The sequence below is a fragment of the Rhizophagus irregularis genome, chromosome 29, assembly GCF_026210795.1.
Source record: "Rhizophagus irregularis chromosome 29, complete sequence".
NCBI classification, from domain to species: Eukaryota; Fungi; Glomeromycota; class Glomeromycetes; order Glomerales; family Glomeraceae; genus Rhizophagus; species Rhizophagus irregularis.
This window is the reverse complement of record NC_089457.1, coordinates 1,469,040-1,488,030: the sequence shown is the minus strand read 5'-3', so window position 1 is coordinate 1,488,030 and position 18,991 is coordinate 1,469,040. Positions and strand designations below refer to the sequence as shown.

At 34.4% G+C, this 18,991-nt stretch overlaps 6 protein-coding genes across 6 annotated transcripts; 3 read left to right on the top strand and 3 right to left on the bottom strand.

Moving 5' to 3' along the window:
- Positions 1-185: 185 nt before the first annotated feature.
- On the top strand, positions 186-1,448 carry OCT59_019679 (uncharacterized protein; the record flags this gene model as incomplete). The annotated part of the gene is made up of 3 exons (XM_066143699.1): positions 186-196; positions 437-711; positions 787-1,448. The coding sequence occupies 3 exons, from the start codon at positions 186-188 to the stop codon at positions 1,446-1,448; spliced, it is 948 nt and encodes a 315-aa protein (XP_066005424.1).
- A 21-nt stretch (positions 1,449-1,469) lies between these two features.
- Positions 1,470-4,369, top strand: OCT59_019678 (uncharacterized protein; the record flags this gene model as incomplete). The annotated part of the gene is made up of 6 exons (XM_066143697.1): positions 1,470-1,587; positions 1,822-1,857; positions 2,067-2,207; positions 2,376-3,073; positions 3,167-3,413; positions 3,945-4,369. The coding sequence occupies 6 exons, from the start codon at positions 1,470-1,472 to the stop codon at positions 4,367-4,369; spliced, it is 1,665 nt and encodes a 554-aa protein (XP_066005423.1).
- Positions 4,370-4,579: 210 nt separating this feature from the next.
- OCT59_019677 (uncharacterized protein) lies at positions 4,580-4,855 on the top strand (the record flags this gene model as incomplete). The annotated part of the gene is made up of 1 exon (XM_066143696.1): positions 4,580-4,855. The coding sequence occupies one exon, from the start codon at positions 4,580-4,582 to the stop codon at positions 4,853-4,855; it is 276 nt and encodes a 91-aa protein (XP_066005422.1).
- Positions 4,856-14,671: 9,816 nt separating this feature from the next.
- OCT59_019676 (uncharacterized protein) lies at positions 14,672-14,878 on the bottom strand (the record flags this gene model as incomplete). The annotated part of the gene is made up of 1 exon (XM_066143695.1): positions 14,672-14,878. One exon carries the CDS (start codon positions 14,876-14,878, stop codon positions 14,672-14,674), a length of 207 nt encoding a protein of 68 aa, XP_066005421.1.
- A 781-nt stretch (positions 14,879-15,659) lies between these two features.
- OCT59_019675 (uncharacterized protein) lies at positions 15,660-16,043 on the bottom strand (the record flags this gene model as incomplete). Its single annotated transcript, XM_066143694.1, has 1 exon — positions 15,660-16,043. One exon carries the CDS (start codon positions 16,041-16,043, stop codon positions 15,660-15,662), a length of 384 nt encoding a protein of 127 aa, XP_066005420.1.
- Positions 16,044-17,111: 1,068 nt separating this feature from the next.
- Positions 17,112-18,438, bottom strand: OCT59_019674 (uncharacterized protein; the record flags this gene model as incomplete). The annotated part of the gene is made up of 5 exons (XM_025318728.2): positions 17,112-17,156; positions 17,238-17,572; positions 17,646-17,711; positions 17,804-18,296; positions 18,436-18,438. The coding sequence occupies 5 exons, from the start codon at positions 18,436-18,438 to the stop codon at positions 17,112-17,114; spliced, it is 942 nt and encodes a 313-aa protein (XP_025175354.2).
- Positions 18,439-18,991: the final 553 nt, after the last annotated feature.

Sequence of the window (18,991 nt, the reverse complement as noted above, 5' to 3'; positions counted from 1 at the left end):
GTAAAACTTTTCCTGCTATATGAAAAAATCTGGGACAGCAAAGTCTAACCAAAAATCCAATCCAGGTCTAACCAAAAAATGTATAGCAAGTAGTCAACTAGACATATTGTAAAGCTTCCCCTGCAATACGAAAAAATCTGGGACAACAGGTCTAACCAAAAATTCGGCCGAAGTCTAACCAAAAAATGTATAACAGGTAGTCAACTAGACATATTGTAAAGCTTTCCCTGCAATACGAAAAAATCTGGGACAATGAAGTTTAACCAAAATTTAACCCTAATCATAAATTGCTCTGATTCTTTGACGAAGCCTATTTTCATACTGATTTTGATAGTAATAAGATGGGAAACATTTTAGAATTTATTAATTGAAGAAAATAATTTTTAGGCTATTAGTACGCAACCAGTATGGCAATAAATAATTGAACTTGTGATAGATGTGGAAAGGCTTTTGCAACTTCACAAAAGCTTTGTAGACATCAAAATAGAAAGTTTCTATGCAAGCCTACAGCTAAACCTCAGGATCCCACACCTGAGATTATACAATTGCAACCACAATCGGAGCAACTTCAGGATCCTACACCTGAGATTGTACAATTGCAACCACAACCGGAGCAACTCCAGGAACTCACACCTGAAGTTATCCCAGCTCATGCAGAGAAAACTCCTAACTTAACAATTGATAAACTAGCAAAATGGTTAGCAGGACCTGGTGATTACAATCAATATACTCCATGAAGAAGAAGAGCTCCATAAACAAATAATGAATGGTTTGCTTATATGCAAGGAGATTATAGAGGAAGATGGTGTGATATTCAATTTGTAAAAAGAAGTCATGATTCTGCACGTTCACATAAATCTCTAAAACATAAGACAGTATGGCAAGCTGATCTTAAACCAAATGTTAGAGATATACCATATTTCCCAAGTATAATAGCTGATACCCATCAGAAAATAACAGAAATTCTTGAAAGTGAACTTGAAGAAAAGGGGCAAATCAAATCAGCTATCACTATATTGGCTATATATACAGATAATAATGGAACATATAAGCAAGTTTATCATAGAGGAGTCATGCGTGTACTTCTTTTAAAGAATGATATAGATGATCATTTAACAAAATCAGCAGTGGATATCAGAGATAAAATTATCAAATTTATGAAAGAAGGATCTGGTTGGAAAATTGTTAGTATAGATATATTAACTATTGAGACGTATACTTACCGCCGAGCAGAAGGAGGCTCATACATTCTCACACCTAAGGCACTTGCAAATAAGAAGTGTACTATCAATCCAGATAACAAAGATCTCATAGATCTGGACACAGGCTTGCCCTCTGAAAAATGTTTGCAAGGGGCTTTAGGTGCTTACTTTACATATAAAGATGGACATACACAAAAACTTGAGCGAATCTTTCAGGCAGAAAAATTTAAGCCATACTTGGAATAAGTCAATCTCAATGCAATTCCTATGTCCACTCCTGTTTGTCCACGCATATTTAGCAAGATTGAGGACCTCAATCCTGAGATCTCCATTAATGTATGGGAATGGGAGGAGAAAACTGGTATTCCAAAACCTGTTATTGCAAGTAAGAATTACAACTGTCAGCATATCATTCATCTCATGGCCCTTACAGATATTATAAAATCGAATGAAGGAAAGTATGGTCAGAAGAACCACTTCCTTTGGATCAAGAATTCTGATGCTTTAATATACAAAGATACATTCCACAAGGGAAAGAAGCATCTTTGCAATCGGTGCTTCTAAAGCTTTCTATCGTCTAAATCTCTAACTAATCATCAGGAATGGTGTTTTGGATTAGGTGAGGCACCACAAAGAGTTGAGTTACCAGTTAAAGGTAAGAATGATTTTAAGGAGTTTAAGAATTTTAACCGAACAATGTATATCCCATGTGTAATTATTGCAGATTTTGAGGCTGATAACAGAAAGTGTAATGAAAACTATAGTGGAAATATGCATAAGATTATGAAGCAAAGGCTAACAGTTTCTACTATATGGTCCACTGGATGTAAACTGATGAGACATGGGGGCCATTCTTATACCAAGGACCAAATGCAACAGAAGAGTTTATCCGCAGACTTGATAAAGAATTAAGAAGGATTAATGATGTTTTAGAAGTAAAAGTAGAACGTATTGTAACAGAGGAAGCTAAAAAGGAATTCACTGAAGCAGTTAGTTGTTGGATATGTAATGGGAATTTCGATCAGGACAAAAAAGTTTGGGATCACTGCCACATCACAGGTAAGTTTCGTGGGGCTGCTCATAATGCATGCAATCTTAAGCTTCAAATCGAAGCATGGAAGACTCCAATTCCTGTAGTCTTCCACAATTTCCGTGGCTATGACTCCCATTTAGTTTGTGAATCTGTCAGGCGATCAATTGGAGCACATCAAATCAAAGTTATTGCTGAGACATTCAAACGTTACAAATCTATAAAAGTAGGGCAATTCAAGTACATTGATAGCATGCAGTTCATGGCCTCCAGTCTTGCAAACCTTGCAAAGAATTTAGGGACAGATAAACCCCTTACAAAGCGACACTTCTCGTCTGAACATATTGACCTAATCACATGTAATGGGGTTTATCCTTATGAATATATTGATTCACATGATCGTTTTAAGGAGACAGAACTCCCATCTATTCATGACTTTCATAGTACTCTTGGAGGAAAGATCACTCAGGATAATTACAAATATGCACAAAAAGTTTGGAAGGAATTTGGCTGCAAGAACTTGGGCGAGTATCATGACCTTTATCTTAAAACTGATGTTCTTCTTCTAACAGATGTCTGGACAAAGTTTCGACAGACAGCGATGCATCATTATGGACTTGACCCAAGTCATTATGTCTCTGCTCCTGCACTTTCTTGGGATGGCATGCTTAAAATTACTGGAGTCAAAATAGAGCTATTCACTAACATGACCATGCATGATTTTACTGAAAAGACTAAACGTGGAGGAATAACTATGGCTGGACACCGTTTATTAAAAACCAATAACTCTAAGATAGGTGACTTCTTTAATCCTTCTAAACCTACTACCTGGATTTCCTATGTAAATACAAACAATCTGTATGGATAGGCTATGAGCCAGTACTTGCCTATTGGTAACTACAGATGGGAAGCATCTCCAGAATATTTCAAACAGAATCCAGATAAGCAGAAGCAAATACTTAATGTAATTCTTAATACAAAACCAGATGCTACCTGTGGTTACTTCCTAAATATTAAAGCTCACTTCCCCCTTAAGACTTATGATTATCTACAAGATTTACCTCCTGCAGTTGATAGTATAGCTGTAAAAAAAGATAGGTTAAGCCCATATATAACCAAACTTGTTGATAACTTATATGGAGGGCGATTTCCTGAAACAGAGAAGTTAGTTCCACATCTTGGTAAACATGAAGATTATGTTATACATTACCAAGAGCTCCAGTATTACATTAAGTTAGGCATGGTTGTAGATGAGATTACACAAGTCCTATCATTTGATCAGGATAACTGGTTAGCTCCTTATATTGCAAAAAATACAAACCTACGTTAGCAGGCCAAGAATACATTTGAAAAGGACTTCTTTAAGCTCATGAATAATTCTGTTTATGAAAAAACTATGGAGAATGTACGAAAATATCAGGATATCAAGCTTATGAGAATGATCAATGAAAATGATGAGAAGAAATTCCTTAAGAAAATCTGCAAGCCCTCCTTCAAGTATGCTCGTCAACTTGGCAACACACTTGTGGGTGCACATATGGGAAAGGCCAGCATACCTCTCAATAAATCTATCATTGTCAGTGCATCTGTCCTTGGTCTCAGTAAACTTTTAATGTATCGCTTCTGGTATGGTTTTGTCAAGGAGAAGTATAGAGACAAGACACGATTTGAATATATGGATACTGACTCTTTTATCTACCATGTTGAGACAGAAGATATTTACAAGGATATGGTAGAGCGTCCAGATCTCTTTGACCTTAATGATATTAAGACTATCGGGCTTTTTAAGAATGAGACTCCTGGAAATGTAATTACTGAATCCTACCACATCCGTGCAAAATCCTACCACTATGTCTTGGCAGACAAGTTTACAAAGTCCAAATATAAAGGAATAAGCAAGAAGGGTATGAGTGATATGGCTAAGGACACATATTTCCCATCTTTAGGTAGAACTTTATTAGATGATACAGTAGAAAAAGATGAAATCTTCGATCCTATAACTCAAGTATATCGGGACTGTCAGTTTGAAAATAATATCTTCTATGCCAAGAATGTAGGAATGTGTACAAAAAATCATGTAATATCACTAATCGAGTCAGAGAAGAAGGCATTATCCCCAATCGATACAAAACGCTGAATTTGGTCAGATGGTATATCCTCCTTACCATTCGGACACTGGCGTATTCAAGTATATAAAAAACTTTTTGAGCATGATACAAGTCATGAGGCAGCAGAAAAAATAGCTATAGGAACCAGATTACCAGAGAAATATTAGAATAACATAGGTTAGTTTAGTGATACTTAGGCATATATTAATAATAAATTATATTTTTTCTCAGTAGTTAAAATGGAAGACGATCCAATCTATGATATACATCATAGTGAAGAATATATTGATAATCTTATACATGTCACAATTCAGAAAGGTCTATTTAAAGATGTAGAGGATGCAAAAAAAAGTATAAAGACATTAGCTAAAATGGTTATAAGTTCTAAGACTACTAGTATTGATGCATTTATGAAATGCCCTGTACCAAACATTCCAAATGCCTTTTATGATTTAGTAGAGGCATTTTATTATTCAATACTAAGAGAAAGACAATCATTAGCACATGACATCTAACAGATTTCTGGGAGGTGTCACATGACAAGATATTTCATGGAATTCTTCAGAATTCTTTGGAATTCCAAATTTTTTTTCGTGATAAGAACTAATGTCTTTCAACCAGGTATACACTGAACTACTAGTTATATTACCAGCTTCTGTAATACATGAGGCATGGATTCGTCTCACAATACAGAAGCGCAGTCCACTATCTGTATCTGATGCCAGTGGAATAAATTCCATGGTAGAGTTATTTTTGAAACATGAAGTAGAAAGATACCAGAAAAAATTAGAATGTCAGAGACTAACTGTTAAACAGACATATATGCCAAGAAACAGAATGACACAAGACATGATTAGTGAAGAGGTTGCCATACTTCAGAAGCACTTGCTTGAATATAATAAGGTTACTTTTGGCCAATTCATACAGAACCTTACTAGGGAACATGAGAAATTGATCGAGACAAATCATCAGATACAACATGAAATTGATACCATGAAGAAGCAAGTACGAGAAATAGAAAAAAAACTTGCTTCCATGTCATAGTTCCCATTATTCATCAAGAAATAGACGAATGGGTACTGTTGCTTCACTCAAATTTTGTGTGGATTGCGTATGGGATTTTTTTACTGTGTATAGGCTTTGCATGGACTTTGCATGGGAAATTTTAACTGCACATGGGCTTTGCACATCAGGAAATTTGTTTAGACATAATTTAGTGTAATATTTTGAAAGTGGTGTAAAATTTCGAAATATTACACTAAAAACGTAATATTACAAAAGTTTACGCTCTTAAATTTAAATAATTATAGTAATTTAAGAATATCTTGCTATCTACTGATCCAATCGAGACGATCTATAGCTCATTGGAATCAGCTCATCAAGACGAATCGAATGGTAGTAAAATCGCATTTCTACAGTTGATAGAACGCTCTATAGTATACAATAAAGTTTTAAATTAATAGAAAGCCATCTATCGAACATAAATGTTGTGCCCCAAGTTGATGATTGCCCCAAATCAATGATCGGCCTAAATTATCGGCCCATCTTTATAATACCTTAAGAATTTTCAAATCATTACTTTTCACATATAGTAATCATCAATGATTATCGCCAATTTGGGGCATATTGAGATTTGGGGCACAACATAAAGATGCGATTTTACCATCATTCGATTCGTCTTGATGAGCTGATTCCAATGAGCTATAGATCGTCTTGATTGGATCAGCATCAGGAAGTCACGGGAAAAATATTCATCACATGTATATTTTTGCAAATCATTTACATCGTAATTTTTATTATTTTAAATGTACATGTAATATTTAATATTAATAAACATCACCAATGAGATTTTTATCATGATGTGCATCATTTAATAATGAAAATTCAATGTTTATCAAATATGATGTTTTCAAAAATAAATTTTTATGATATCAGCCCCTATTTATTATCATGTCACGTGAAATAATCTTAGCAACATGATAAACGAAACTTCCTCTTCTTTATCCTTTTATTTTCCCCTTTCCCGCCCTTTCTCTTCCCCACATTTCCCTTCTCTTACTACTAGTTGAAAAAGGAATAGTATTCGGCCTTAGTAAAATTCGGCCTATATTCGACTAGTACTTAAAATTAAAAAATTCGACCATGATCTATGATTAGATATTGGTCGAATAATGCACTAATTAAACATCATGTCATCACGTGTTACACGTATCAAAAGTTTAAAAAAGGATCATCTTTTTTAAACTTTTTCCTTTTCCTTCCTTTTTCCTCCTTTACTCCTTCCCCTATCGTCCTTCCCTTCCCCTTTCATTCTCCCCTTTTTCTCACACCCTTTTTTCTCACACCTTTTTTCTCACACTTTTCTTCCGCCTCTTTTTCTTGAAAGTAATGTAAGTTTCGTTTCGAAACTTACATAATTTTTTTTTTAATTTTTTTTTTTTTAATTTAAGAAACCACTTAAAGTTTCTTATTTTATTTTTTTTGTAGGACGCGTACTAGGAGGACGCCGGCTTGAATACGACGAAACCAAACTTTAAGGTAGTGAGAAATGGGGAAGGGGGGTTTGTTATTTTTAATTAAAGAAACGAACTAACGTTTCTTTTCGTTATTTTTTTTTTTGTAGAACGTCTACTAGGAGGACACCGGCTTGAATACGACGAAACCAGACTTTAAGATAGTGAGAAATGGGGAAGGGGGGGTTTGTTATTTTTAATTAAAGAAACGAACTTTTTTTTTTTGTAGAACTCCTACTAGGAGGACGCCGGCTTGAATACGGAACCGAACTTTAAGGTAGTGATGGGAAAGGGTTGGGATTTTGTTATTTTTAATTTAAGAAACGATCTAACGTTTCTTTTCATATTTTTTTGTAGAGTTTCGGTTTCTTCGGCTTTGGGACTTGGGTCTGGTAAGTTTCGATTCAAAACTTATATTTTTTTAATTTATTTTTTTTTAATTTATTTTTTTTTTAATTTTCTTGTTTTTTTTTGTAGGTATGATTCTTTCGGCTTTGGAACTTGAATATATGGTAAGTTTCGATTTGAAATTCGAAACATAACTTTTTTTTTCTAATTTATTTTTTTTTAAATTTTATATTATTTTTTTTGTAGGTATCGGTTCGTTTATTTTTCGATTAAATAATATAATTTTTTGATACCTTCTTTGATATCTAACTCATTAGATGAAACTAATAAACTAAGAATATCTTTACATGATGGCTTCTTGAACTTCTTCGGTTGGATTTTTTGACGTTGGATGGCTGGCTTCGGTGGTTTCTTTTTTGTAGAACGGTACCTTGCTGTAGATTAGCGTCTTGGAATGAATTGTTAAGTTTTGAAGCAAATCTTTGCTTCAGAACTTTTTTAAAATTTATTTATTTTTTTTTGATTTTTTTTTGCAGGTACCGGTAGATTGAGTTTCCGGATTTTAGACGATATGATTTGTAAGTTTCGAAAGTAAAGTTTACTTTTGAACTTTTTAATTTATTAATTTTTTTTTCTTTTTTTTTTTTGCAGGTACCGGTAGATTGAGCTTCCGGATCTTAGATGATATGATTGGTAAGTTTCGAAAGTTTAGTTTACTTTCGAAACTTTTTTCTTTAAATTTTTTTTTGGTATGTTTTGAAGAAACTAACCATTTCTTCTTTTGTCTATTTTGTAGGAATCGTTTTCGAGATTTGGATCGACTTCTCAGGCAAGTTTAGAAGTTTCTCTTCGAAACTTTTTCTTTTAAATTATTTTTTTTTTATTAATATTTTTTTTTATCTTTTTATTGTAGATTGTACTTCCTGGATAAAATCAGTTCGAAGAATAACTTCAAAACTTTTTTTTGTGGGTCCTCCGGAGTATTCAGTTGAATTAATTTAAAAGTGGTAAGTTTCGTTGCGAAGCTTACCATCTTTTTTTTCATTTTCTTTAACAGAAATACTAAATTTTCTTTTTCTTTGTTTTTTTTTTTGTAGGTTTCAAGGGATTCAATTAGAAATGTTAGAATTTGAAAATGGTGAATTTCTTTGTGAAGCTTTGCCATTTTTTTTCTATTTTATAGAAACGTTGTTATTTTTAATAGGATTAATTAGATTAATATAGCTTTAGTATAGATTGTTATAATGTAATTTAATAAAATAATTTGTTATTCAATAACATTTAACATTGACATATTAACATAAATAATAAAAGATTGATATGATGTAAAATAATGTACATCGTAATGTATGGGCAATGAACATCTTGATTTGGTGATGAACATCGAATGTTGTGACATCGGTAAGACATTGCAGGGTCCGATGTTCAGCATTTCTTTATGATGTACATCAAGTGACTGATGTACATTTGATGAACATTTTTCCCGTGACTTCCTGATGAGTAGATAGTGAGATATTCTTAAATTACTATAATTATTTAAATTTAAGATCATAAACTTTTGTAATATTACGTTTTTAGTGTAATATTTCAAAATATTACACCACCTTTGAAATATTACACTAAATTACGCCTAAACAAATTTCCTGATGCATGGGCTTTATATAGGACTTTTTACTGCACATGGATTTTTTCGTAAAAAATGTTGTCTAAGATTGGAAGGATATGGGAATTCCTTCCCACAATGCTGACAGGTACGATCAACTAGTTTTTTTTTATAGGCTGGCTATCTACTGCAAAAACATTACGTTGTGCTTTATGTACAAAGAGAGGAATTGAGACAACCTGTCCATTCACATTTGCTTTAAACTCACCCTTTACTACAGGTTCCCAACCTGCACGATACTGCCACTGTGTACCAAGTATTAGCAATGATTTATCCTTACTATTTCGATCCTTCTCAGTAGGTATAACAGAGAATTCGTCTGATATAGTGACTGTATTTGTACCTTCACTGATAGTTATGGGAATTTCATTGATAGTGCCAAGAGTTTTGGTTGATCCATTCACACCATTAAGTGCATGTATATTCTTTCACTATTTTAAGGCATAGCTTGCTTACATTCTTGAGAGATTGAAGAGTCAGACCCTGTATCGATCATAGCATAGGGTATGCATATATTTTTGATTTTACAGGAAATGGTCACTACATCATTGGGATCATCTAACTGAAGAAAGTTGATTTCTAAGGGTCTTGGCCAGTATAGGTTTTTCTGCTAATAGGCATATATTGCATGGTTCAGTGTTTTATCTTATTTCTGTTCTACTTCAGATGGTACATCTGCAGGAGGAGTTGGTAATAGTGGAGTTGCAGTATTTACAGCATGAGCTAGAGGAGATAAAATGTCTTGCATATTTGCTGAAAGAACATCCCAGAGTTTCTTCCTTTCAACTAACTGGATAGTCACTAACAAAATGATTTAAAAGCTGGTTCTTTAGATTCTTATATGCTTGATTAGTATAAGCATTAATCTGTAGGAGGATTTCTTTAGAACATTGTGCTGCTAGTGAAGCAATTATAGACTTCAGTGCTGCATGAAAGACTTCATCAGTTTTCTTGAGAATAGGTTCTCTTTTAGATTTGAAAGTACGGGATTTCTTTCCTTTATTTTTTACCGAAACTTCACGTTGACAAGTTTTTTTTTTACACTAAAGCAATTCTGAGGTTCATCCTCCTCCTCTTCTTCTTCAGTTAACTCTTCCTCAGTTTCTTTATCAGTTTTCTCATCACTTTCAGATTCTTCATAGTCAACTATATGAGTATTGTTAACTTTCTTAGTACGTTTACTTTGTGGACACTTGTTCTTGGAATGACCTGTTCTACCACAGTTTGAGCAATGACGTTTAGGAGAAGATTTGGTTGTCTTTGTCACCTTTTTAACCTGACCAGTTCCAAAGTGATCTCTTCTTAAATATTGTGTTTGTCCACCTAACCTTCTAGTAAGATTACTCTCAATAAAACCATGTATTGCTATAGGATTTGTTATGTCACCAGTATAGTCAAGACGTACTGCTATATCTGCAAGCTTTTTTAATGCAGTTCTACTCTGTGGTTATTCTACTATATAGTGGTTGGATTTTTTCGCCCTCCACTTTCATACCATTTATTACGCAACTTATTAAAGAAAGCATCAAGATCAGCAGGAGCAGCAATTCTAACTCTTATTTCTAAAGCATCAGGCAAATGATTGTATAGATAAGATAAAATTTCAGCATATACATGTCCTTGTGCTAATGATCGAATCCTTTTTGCATATGTATTTGGTGTATCTATAGGTGAAAATGATTCATTCATGAATGCTATTATAGCACTTTGATTTGTTTCAACTATCACATCTCTATATTTTCCTTGTAACCAGTTTAGAAATTCTGGTTCTGTATTAATAGCAGCATTGGCATTATATGGATTATTTACTGGAACAGGAATAAATCTACCAGTCATTTTATTTTTCATGACATTGCATCTCATAGCAGCATTAAAAACAGCAACAGCTAGTGGACGAGCTATCTCATTGACAGCTCTAAGCTTTTGGTAATAAGAGTCTAGTGGCTCTTATCCATTATAAAATGGTAACTGTGCAAGACCTGGTAATATAGTATGCATGACATTTTGTATTATAGCCATGTTTGGAGGATTGTTTTGTAACGCTAATATTTGTTGTTGTAAATTTAAAATATTTTGGGCCTGTGCTTGTACCTGGGTTTGTGAAATCCTATATTGTCTTTGCCAGTTTTGTGCCTGATGTATACAATCTGCATGCCTTCTTCTTCAACATTCTGTATCAGCATTATAACATAACATCAGCCTGCATGCATTCCTTCTATGCTCAGCTATCTGATTCTGTTGATTTACCAGCTGATTCTGTTAGTTTGCCAGTTATGCATCTTTGCGTCTATTCAGAAAACGTATACCTAGATTGGCTATTTGTATTCCTGCAATACGTGTTTGATTCTGTTGTGCAATAGTTTCCCAGTGCCTACGAGCATTTCTCTCATATGTAAAATCATCACGTACTCTTATTAAGTCTTGATTAAGAGTATTTGTACGATCTAAAAATTCTCCAAGTAATGTATGCAATCCTTCTATTTGATTTAGTTGGTCTATACCAATTTCTTGCATTAGAGCAGCTTGACGAATAATTTCATCAAGACTTTGTGTGATAGCATTAAAGACATCATCTATGTCTTGTGAAATTAGAATTCTATTTCGATCAAAAAATAGTCAAATCTCAGACACACAATCTGCAACTGCCCATCGGCAGTCTAGTATTCTTAGAATAGGATTGAATAATTCATTATCTTCATCCATTTCTATCTTTCCTTTACATAAAGATAATTCTTGAATGCGTTTTTTGAGTTTATCTACTGTGTCTTTAAGCTGAATGATACGTTCATCCTAAGCAACAAGTGCCTCTTCCTTTAACTCTAAGTGATCTCGATACTTTTCAAGTTCAACTAAAGTGGACTGACACTCTGCTTTTAACCGATCAATTTCATTCTCACGTGAGACAAGATTTTTTTCGAGGTAGGAAATGTATTGTTCACATACCTCTATCTCCTTTATGAGTTTACGGATTTTCTCCTTATTGGAAATATTATTTGTTTCCTCTTGAACTAGCCGTTTGCACAAATCGAAGTTACTGTTTAACAAATTAAGATATGCCTGTTCAACTCCCATTGATTCCTATTATTCCGATAGATTCTGATAAAGCACGAAATGTAGAGGTGTCTTTGACTTTACGCAGAATATTTTATCAACCATCTGGATATCAGAGGACTGCCAAAAAATTGTATGAGACATCACAAAATGCTGGACATGATTTCACCTTAGATGAAGTACAGGATTGGCTTGAAAGACAGGCAGTACATCAAGTCCACAAACCTCGTTCCCGATTTATCCCTCGAGTAAGTTTCAGTTCTATACAAGTTCCTAATGAAGTTCATCAAGCTGACATTTTGTATATGCTATATGACAAGATTGGATATGTGATTTATCTTTTCTGTCTCAATATAGTTAATATAGCATCAAGGTATAAAGGAAGTGTCCCCATAGGTTCAACCAGTGTTAAAGATCGACAGGGAATCCTAACTTTTCATACTATTGCTCGGACTTTTGAAAAGGTATATAATGATACAACATATCTACTCACTTGACCAAAATTATTGATTACAGATAGGGGTTCAGAGTTTAAAGGTGAGTGTGAAAAGCTGATGATTTCCCATGGTATAAAGATTTAAAAAGCTAAGTCTAAACGTACTGTTGGCATTGTGGAGCGATATAACCGTACCTTGGTTGAGAAATTATTTCCCTTTCAAGATGCATCTGACTTACTAACTTTAGGTAAAACGAGATCTTGAGTCTGGGTAAAAAACTTACCTATTGCTGTAGAAAGTATAAATAACTCAATGACCCAACTAAGGTTGCTTGTCTAAACCTTTTCAAAATCCTACGATTAGTTTCGTCAAAATTTTACTATAGATTTATTATAGTTTCGGCAGAGTTTCAGCAGTTTCGGCATTTATAATAAGTTTCGGCAGTTTCGCCTTTCTCCAAAGTTTCGCCAGTTTTTTAATATAACTTTAATATAGTTTTGGCAGAATTTCGCTTTTCGGCGAAACGCCATCTTGCCTAAACCCCTAGGTTTCGGCAAGCAACCTTAGACCCAACAACTTGGTATATCTCCTGCTGAAGCTATAAAAAAATCACGAGTATCTTCCAGATCTTCTTATCCTCGTGATGGACCTGTTGGATATGAAGAGGAGAAACTACCACCAGATATAAGTGTAAGGTACTTACTTGAACCAAATGATCTGGAAGGCAGAAGACGTCGAGCAGGAGATATGAATTGGTCACCTAAGATTTATCATATCCATATGTCTTTAACACAGAAAAATCAACCAGTTTTATACTGGTTTATTGATAATGATGGTAAAGAATTAAAGAGATCCTTTGTGAGGAAAGAACTTTTGGTTACCCAGATGATACAAAACTTCCATCACAATAGGTACTTACGAATTAAGATAGTCTTCTACCTCATCATCTGCTTGGGAGTCTGTGAGGAAGTAGTCTTTTGCCAATTCATAGTATAACCTGTATAGCTTATTAATAGCAGACAAAAGTTTTGGCTCTCTGCTATACCAGGTCTTATAATTTTCCAAGATTTGCTGATACTTTGTCTCATTAGGTAGAATAGATTGTGCTGTTTCAAGAACAAAATTTTCTGGTTCTTCTGCTTGACGCAAGTTGATTATCCTTTGTTTGTAACATAACATGAATTTACCATCCTTTGGTTTCTTGTAAAGGATACCTGCTTTAATTACTGCAATTAGAGCTGATTTAATTTCATGGTATGTTGGCTTGGCTGGTATAGCTTGGGTAGACATAATTTTTATATCATGTAAAGTTTTTTTTAATTTAACTTATTTATACTTAATAAAAATGATTGGAGAATATACTTGTGAATATTTACATAATACAGGAAAGCCTCTTATCGTCCCGTTGCAGTGCCGTGGCCGTTGTCGCATTCATTGGAAGACAAAATCACGCTTTTCTTAAACCTACAGGTTCATCTAGTGGTCGATGTCAATCTCATATTGGGAGTTATTATCAAAATCGGTATGAAAATAGGCTTCGTCAAAGAATCAGAGCAATTTATGATTAGGGTTAAATTTTGGTTAGACTTCATTGTCCCAGATTTTTTCGTATTGCAGGGAAAGCTTTACAATATGTCTAGTTGACTACTTGCTATACATTTTTTGGTTAGACCTGGGTTGGATTTTTGGTTAGACTTTGCTGTCTCAGATTTTTTCGTATAGCAGGAAAAGCTTTACAATATGTCTAGTTACCTTCCTGCTATACATTCTTGGTTAGACCTTGGTCAGATTTTTGGTTAGACTTTTGGTTAGACCTGTTGTCCCAGATTTTTTCGTATAGCAGAAAAAGCTTTACAATATGTCTAGTTGACTATTTGCTTTACATTTTTGGTAGAACATGAATGGCTTAAATCATCAAATAAATCCATTTTAGAGTATCATAAAAATAGTATGCCACAATGGATTGCTGAATCATGCCATCGGTATTACAGACACTTTGTGTCCTTCATACATTTGGCACTTATAAAGGCAATCTGATATAGCATAAAATTATGATACCCTGGAATGGATTCATGTGTGGTAATAATACCTAGAAATATATGATTTTAATTTTATCTACAACGCTTGGGGGTTCTTTTTAGCTATCAAGTAATAACATATCAGGAATCAAGGTTAGGTGGTCTGGGAATAGAAAAACAGGTATAGTGTTATCATATCAGAAAACAAGGTGAGATGGTCTGGGGTACACTAAATTATGGTTAGACCTATGTGATAGCTGCTGTCCCAGAATCCCAAGTTTGTCCTACTTTATCAATGCATTCATAATGCACAATATATTTGCAGGTTAAATATACGAGTTTTATAAGACAAGTGAAAAGCTAAGAAAGCCTCAAAGTAAGATACATACAAAGAAAGGTCCTCAGAACATTTAACACATCTTAATTGACTTTCCATCTGTTGAGTTCCTATATTCTCAACTCCTTCCATACGCATGGGTGGAGAAGTTAGGATAAACCTTTCACTCATCGTGTTAGTTAAGGCCGAAGGATAATGGTGAATCTTGAATAATAACATTCGATTCCGGCAATCGGCCAATCGGATAATTCACAGTAGTAGAAAATATTTCTGTGATTTCTACATTCTTTTCACAATCGGGGAATGGACATGGGTTTGGTACATTACAGCTATTTGCAAAAATAACGGACCACCTAATTCATTTTTTCTCTGAAGATTCATACGCAGTTAAAGCTCCGAACGAGTTGAGTTGAGTTGAGTTATATGTAAACTCAATTCGACTCGAGTTAAATCGAGTCAAGTCAAGTCAAGTTAAAATTATAAAAAATATAAACTCGACTCAATTCGAGTCGAGTTGGCCCATCAAACCGAATCGAGTCGAGTTGAATTAAATCACGTGATTTTCTTCGGCTATGCAGATCATTTCCTTTTTTGGCGATAGCCGTTCCACAAAATTCCATTTCAAAAAAATTTCGTCTCGGATTTTGTGTAACATAATTTCCAAAAAAGGAAATTCCATAAATTTGGCCGTAATTATGTTTAATTCGGCTTAACTCAGTCATACGCAGTCATACTTATTGATCGGCAGTAATTCCGGACAAATTATAATTTTGGCCAGAATTATAAAACGGCTATGACGATCATATCCTTTTTTGGCGATTGCCGTTCCACAATTTTTGTTTTTTCCAAAAAATGAAAATTTCTTTTTCAGAACTTGTGTAACAACAAATTTCCTAAAATGGAAATTATAATTCTGGTCAAATTATAATTTGGCCGGAATTATGCCGATCAATTATGCTCTTGTGCGTATGACTGCGTATGACTGCGTATGAATGCGTATGAAACTTCGGAGCAAGGGTGGCCCGTTATTTTTGCAAATAGCTGTAAGCATAAGCTTTTTTTCAGCACAGAGTCTATGAAAAATGTGCCCACAGCGTAGTCGGGTGAACTCTCTGAGAGGAAATGTCAAAATGTCATTATTACATTCGGAGCATGGTTCTAATTCTGGGAAATCTATATCTCTGACAGCTTTATCATCGAGACTTTTGAGAATATTATATCCGAGGTTTCTATACCTAACGAGAGAGGGATTATCAGATGAGGGAGTACTGTTTTTTTCTCTAGGCGTCTTGAGCGGTTCTGAAATCGGCTCGTTATTTTGTTCAGAATCCATCATATTGATTCCTTTTCTCTCTGGGCAATAGGTTTCGAAAAAAGATACTGTCCTGTTTTTATATCACTTGTAAATTTCGCAGGAGAAAACATTCCCCGGATTTTCACCGCAATTACGCACTGCATTTCGTCATTACGCTATCTCCCTGCAAATCTATAAAAATGACTTCGTGATTAGCATACACATCCTCAAATCCCATATGCGAAATAATGCTGAAAAATACTTTCGGCTAGCGCTCCATACCAATTGGGGACATGACACGAAATAAAATCCGAAAAATATATATGCTAATCGTACGTCGCACAGACCCTATTCTTCGGCAAGAATTTTACCGAATATCTTCTGCGCATTTATAGATAGAAAAAAATTCAGGATCGAGAAATATAGCATACGGGAAAAAAATATAGGAATTTAATACACAGCCTATTTTCATATCAATTTAAAATAAAGGACTAATACTTTATTTAGATTATTGCGATAACATTACACCAATTATTACACTAATAGTATTTCTATGATGGCATTAGCTGAAATTCTTTAATTTGTTCGTAATCCTCTTAAGCCAGTTACCAGAGAGTTAGTTATAATTGAAAAGAACCTTTAATAAGCATTAGCAATAAATTATTTGACCAAACATTGTAGAAAGTTTCATTTGAAGTTTAGCCTTTATTTGAGTACTAAAAGATAGATTCAAAATGGTTGTTAGAAATTGCTACACAAGAACAGTAATAAACTTTGAGCAGTTAACAAGTAGCACACGGAAAAAGGAGCTTCGTTTATTCTCAGTTAAGCCAACGAGTCCGGCAGAGACCAAGGGACTACACCCTTACAAATATGATCCAATAAGAAACTACATTTTTCAGAATGTTCGTAATACGATCACGCCCTTTGGACAATGCCGATTAATCCCCACCCTTCACGAACTGAATCGCTCTCAGATTAAGGGTGCACATCACGTCGACTCTGGACGTGACTACATCACACCGACTCTGGATGTGACGAAATTGTGCGAGAACTTTTTCCCAATGCTATATTGCAAACTACACAGAGCATCACAAATACATACCTCACTTATTTTTCTATTTTGAGTATTTTCTTATTCCTCACCTTTAAGTCCTAAAAATAAATATAGGCTTAGCAATTCGCTACTATGCAATTTGATTTATCGTGTAAAAAAATATAATAACCAATACTTACAATGTCAAACATTAAATTTGCAAACTGAATAAATTTGCGAATTTGCGAATCTTTTTCTTTCATCTTAATTCCTTTACAGAATTGTATTATCTGCTCATTTCCCTTTAATGCTAACTTTAAAATATCTTGTTTCTCCCCTTTTTTAGACTCTTCAACCTCCTCGAGAATATCCATGACAAACTCCGTTATCTCGCCAATGCTCGCATCATCCACATCGCCGTGTTTTCTTTTCTGTGGTAATTGGGGACAGTTTTTAACTGCGCTATTAATCCACCGCCGAACTATTTCGTTATCGACATTTTCTTTATACGCACATATGTCTTCATGATTACCGCCTAATGACAAATAAAATGAAATAAAAAAATTACACCCCTATATAAAGCTAGATTGCTCTTATAAACTACTTACCGACACAAATGACGATTTCGCAAGCTAAAATTGCGACATTCTGAAGTGAATGGTCGTTCCAACGGCCTTTATTATCAGTAATAATCCCGTGCGCCATCTTATTTCGCACGTTTTTTTAAGGTTGCTGAAAAGTTCAACGAGTCTTGTCTTATACTGACCGTGAAAAGCTGACACCCTTATAAAAATATTTATATTGTCGATGATAAAATTAAGCATGCACAATAAATCTGCGTTGGAAAAATCAATGTTCACTGGAGGCCTCTGTTTAGATACGAAATCCATTACAACATTTAGAGGAATGTTACGTTCATTATCAACGAGAAATTTGTATATTGCTTTCTCAGCAAGATTAATAATATGTTCAACAAATGCCCCTTGTTCGCTGTCGGTAAATGAAAATTTTTGTCTCAATGATGGAGAAGAATCACGACGAATGGTCTTATCATTTATGTAATTGTTATTTATCTGATTGTCGACATTATTGGTAGTAACATTAGATGAATAAAGCCGAGTTTTTTTAAAAACCGCACAGGCTCGTTTCTGTTTAGGTTGTTTAGGTTGTTTAGAGGACGGGGATGACAGTTTTGACAGTCTTTGATCCTCAAACCAGCCAAACACCGTAATATTTGCTGGAGACTCTTGACGAAAAACCTAATCATTATACAAATTGTCGTGGAGTGAATCACGTAAAGCTCTGCGGGAAATTTTTAACGGACAAGTATCATATAACGCGTTTAAAGTTGATCTGAAATTGTCTTTGATATTCTTATCAACGACACCGGATCTTAACCATGTAGAAAGTCGTTTGACCATTGAAAAGTATAGGATGAGTTTGTAAACACGACGCGTAAAGTGAAAAATAAAGGAAGTAATGGGTATATATATTGTCAAAATGACACACGATCACATGATACTCATTTGATCGGCAGTAATTTTTCCGAAATACTGCGCATTTTTTGCCGATACAAATTTTACGCCACCTGTTTGCTTATAGCAAAATGAATTCAAGACCGATGATAACGTTTTGACTTCCGTTGTGTATATTTGGCCCGTTGTGAAAAAAGACACGGGACCAGATGGCTCGTCATCGTAATATCGTACTTAGAGAATTGATCAGATGCCTTTCGAATATTTCTGAACAAGTAAAAAATGGATTATTTGACGCATTTTCTAGATCTGATGCATTGGGGTATTCCATCTTCAAAGTAATATTCCTCCTTGAGAGCCTGATGCCAGGGTTTAAAATTTGATTATAGAAAATCGAAACTTTTGGATGCTTGATTAACGAATTCTTTAATTTTTCGTATCCTTTCTGGAATAACAATTTCCGGGTTTTGATCATACCA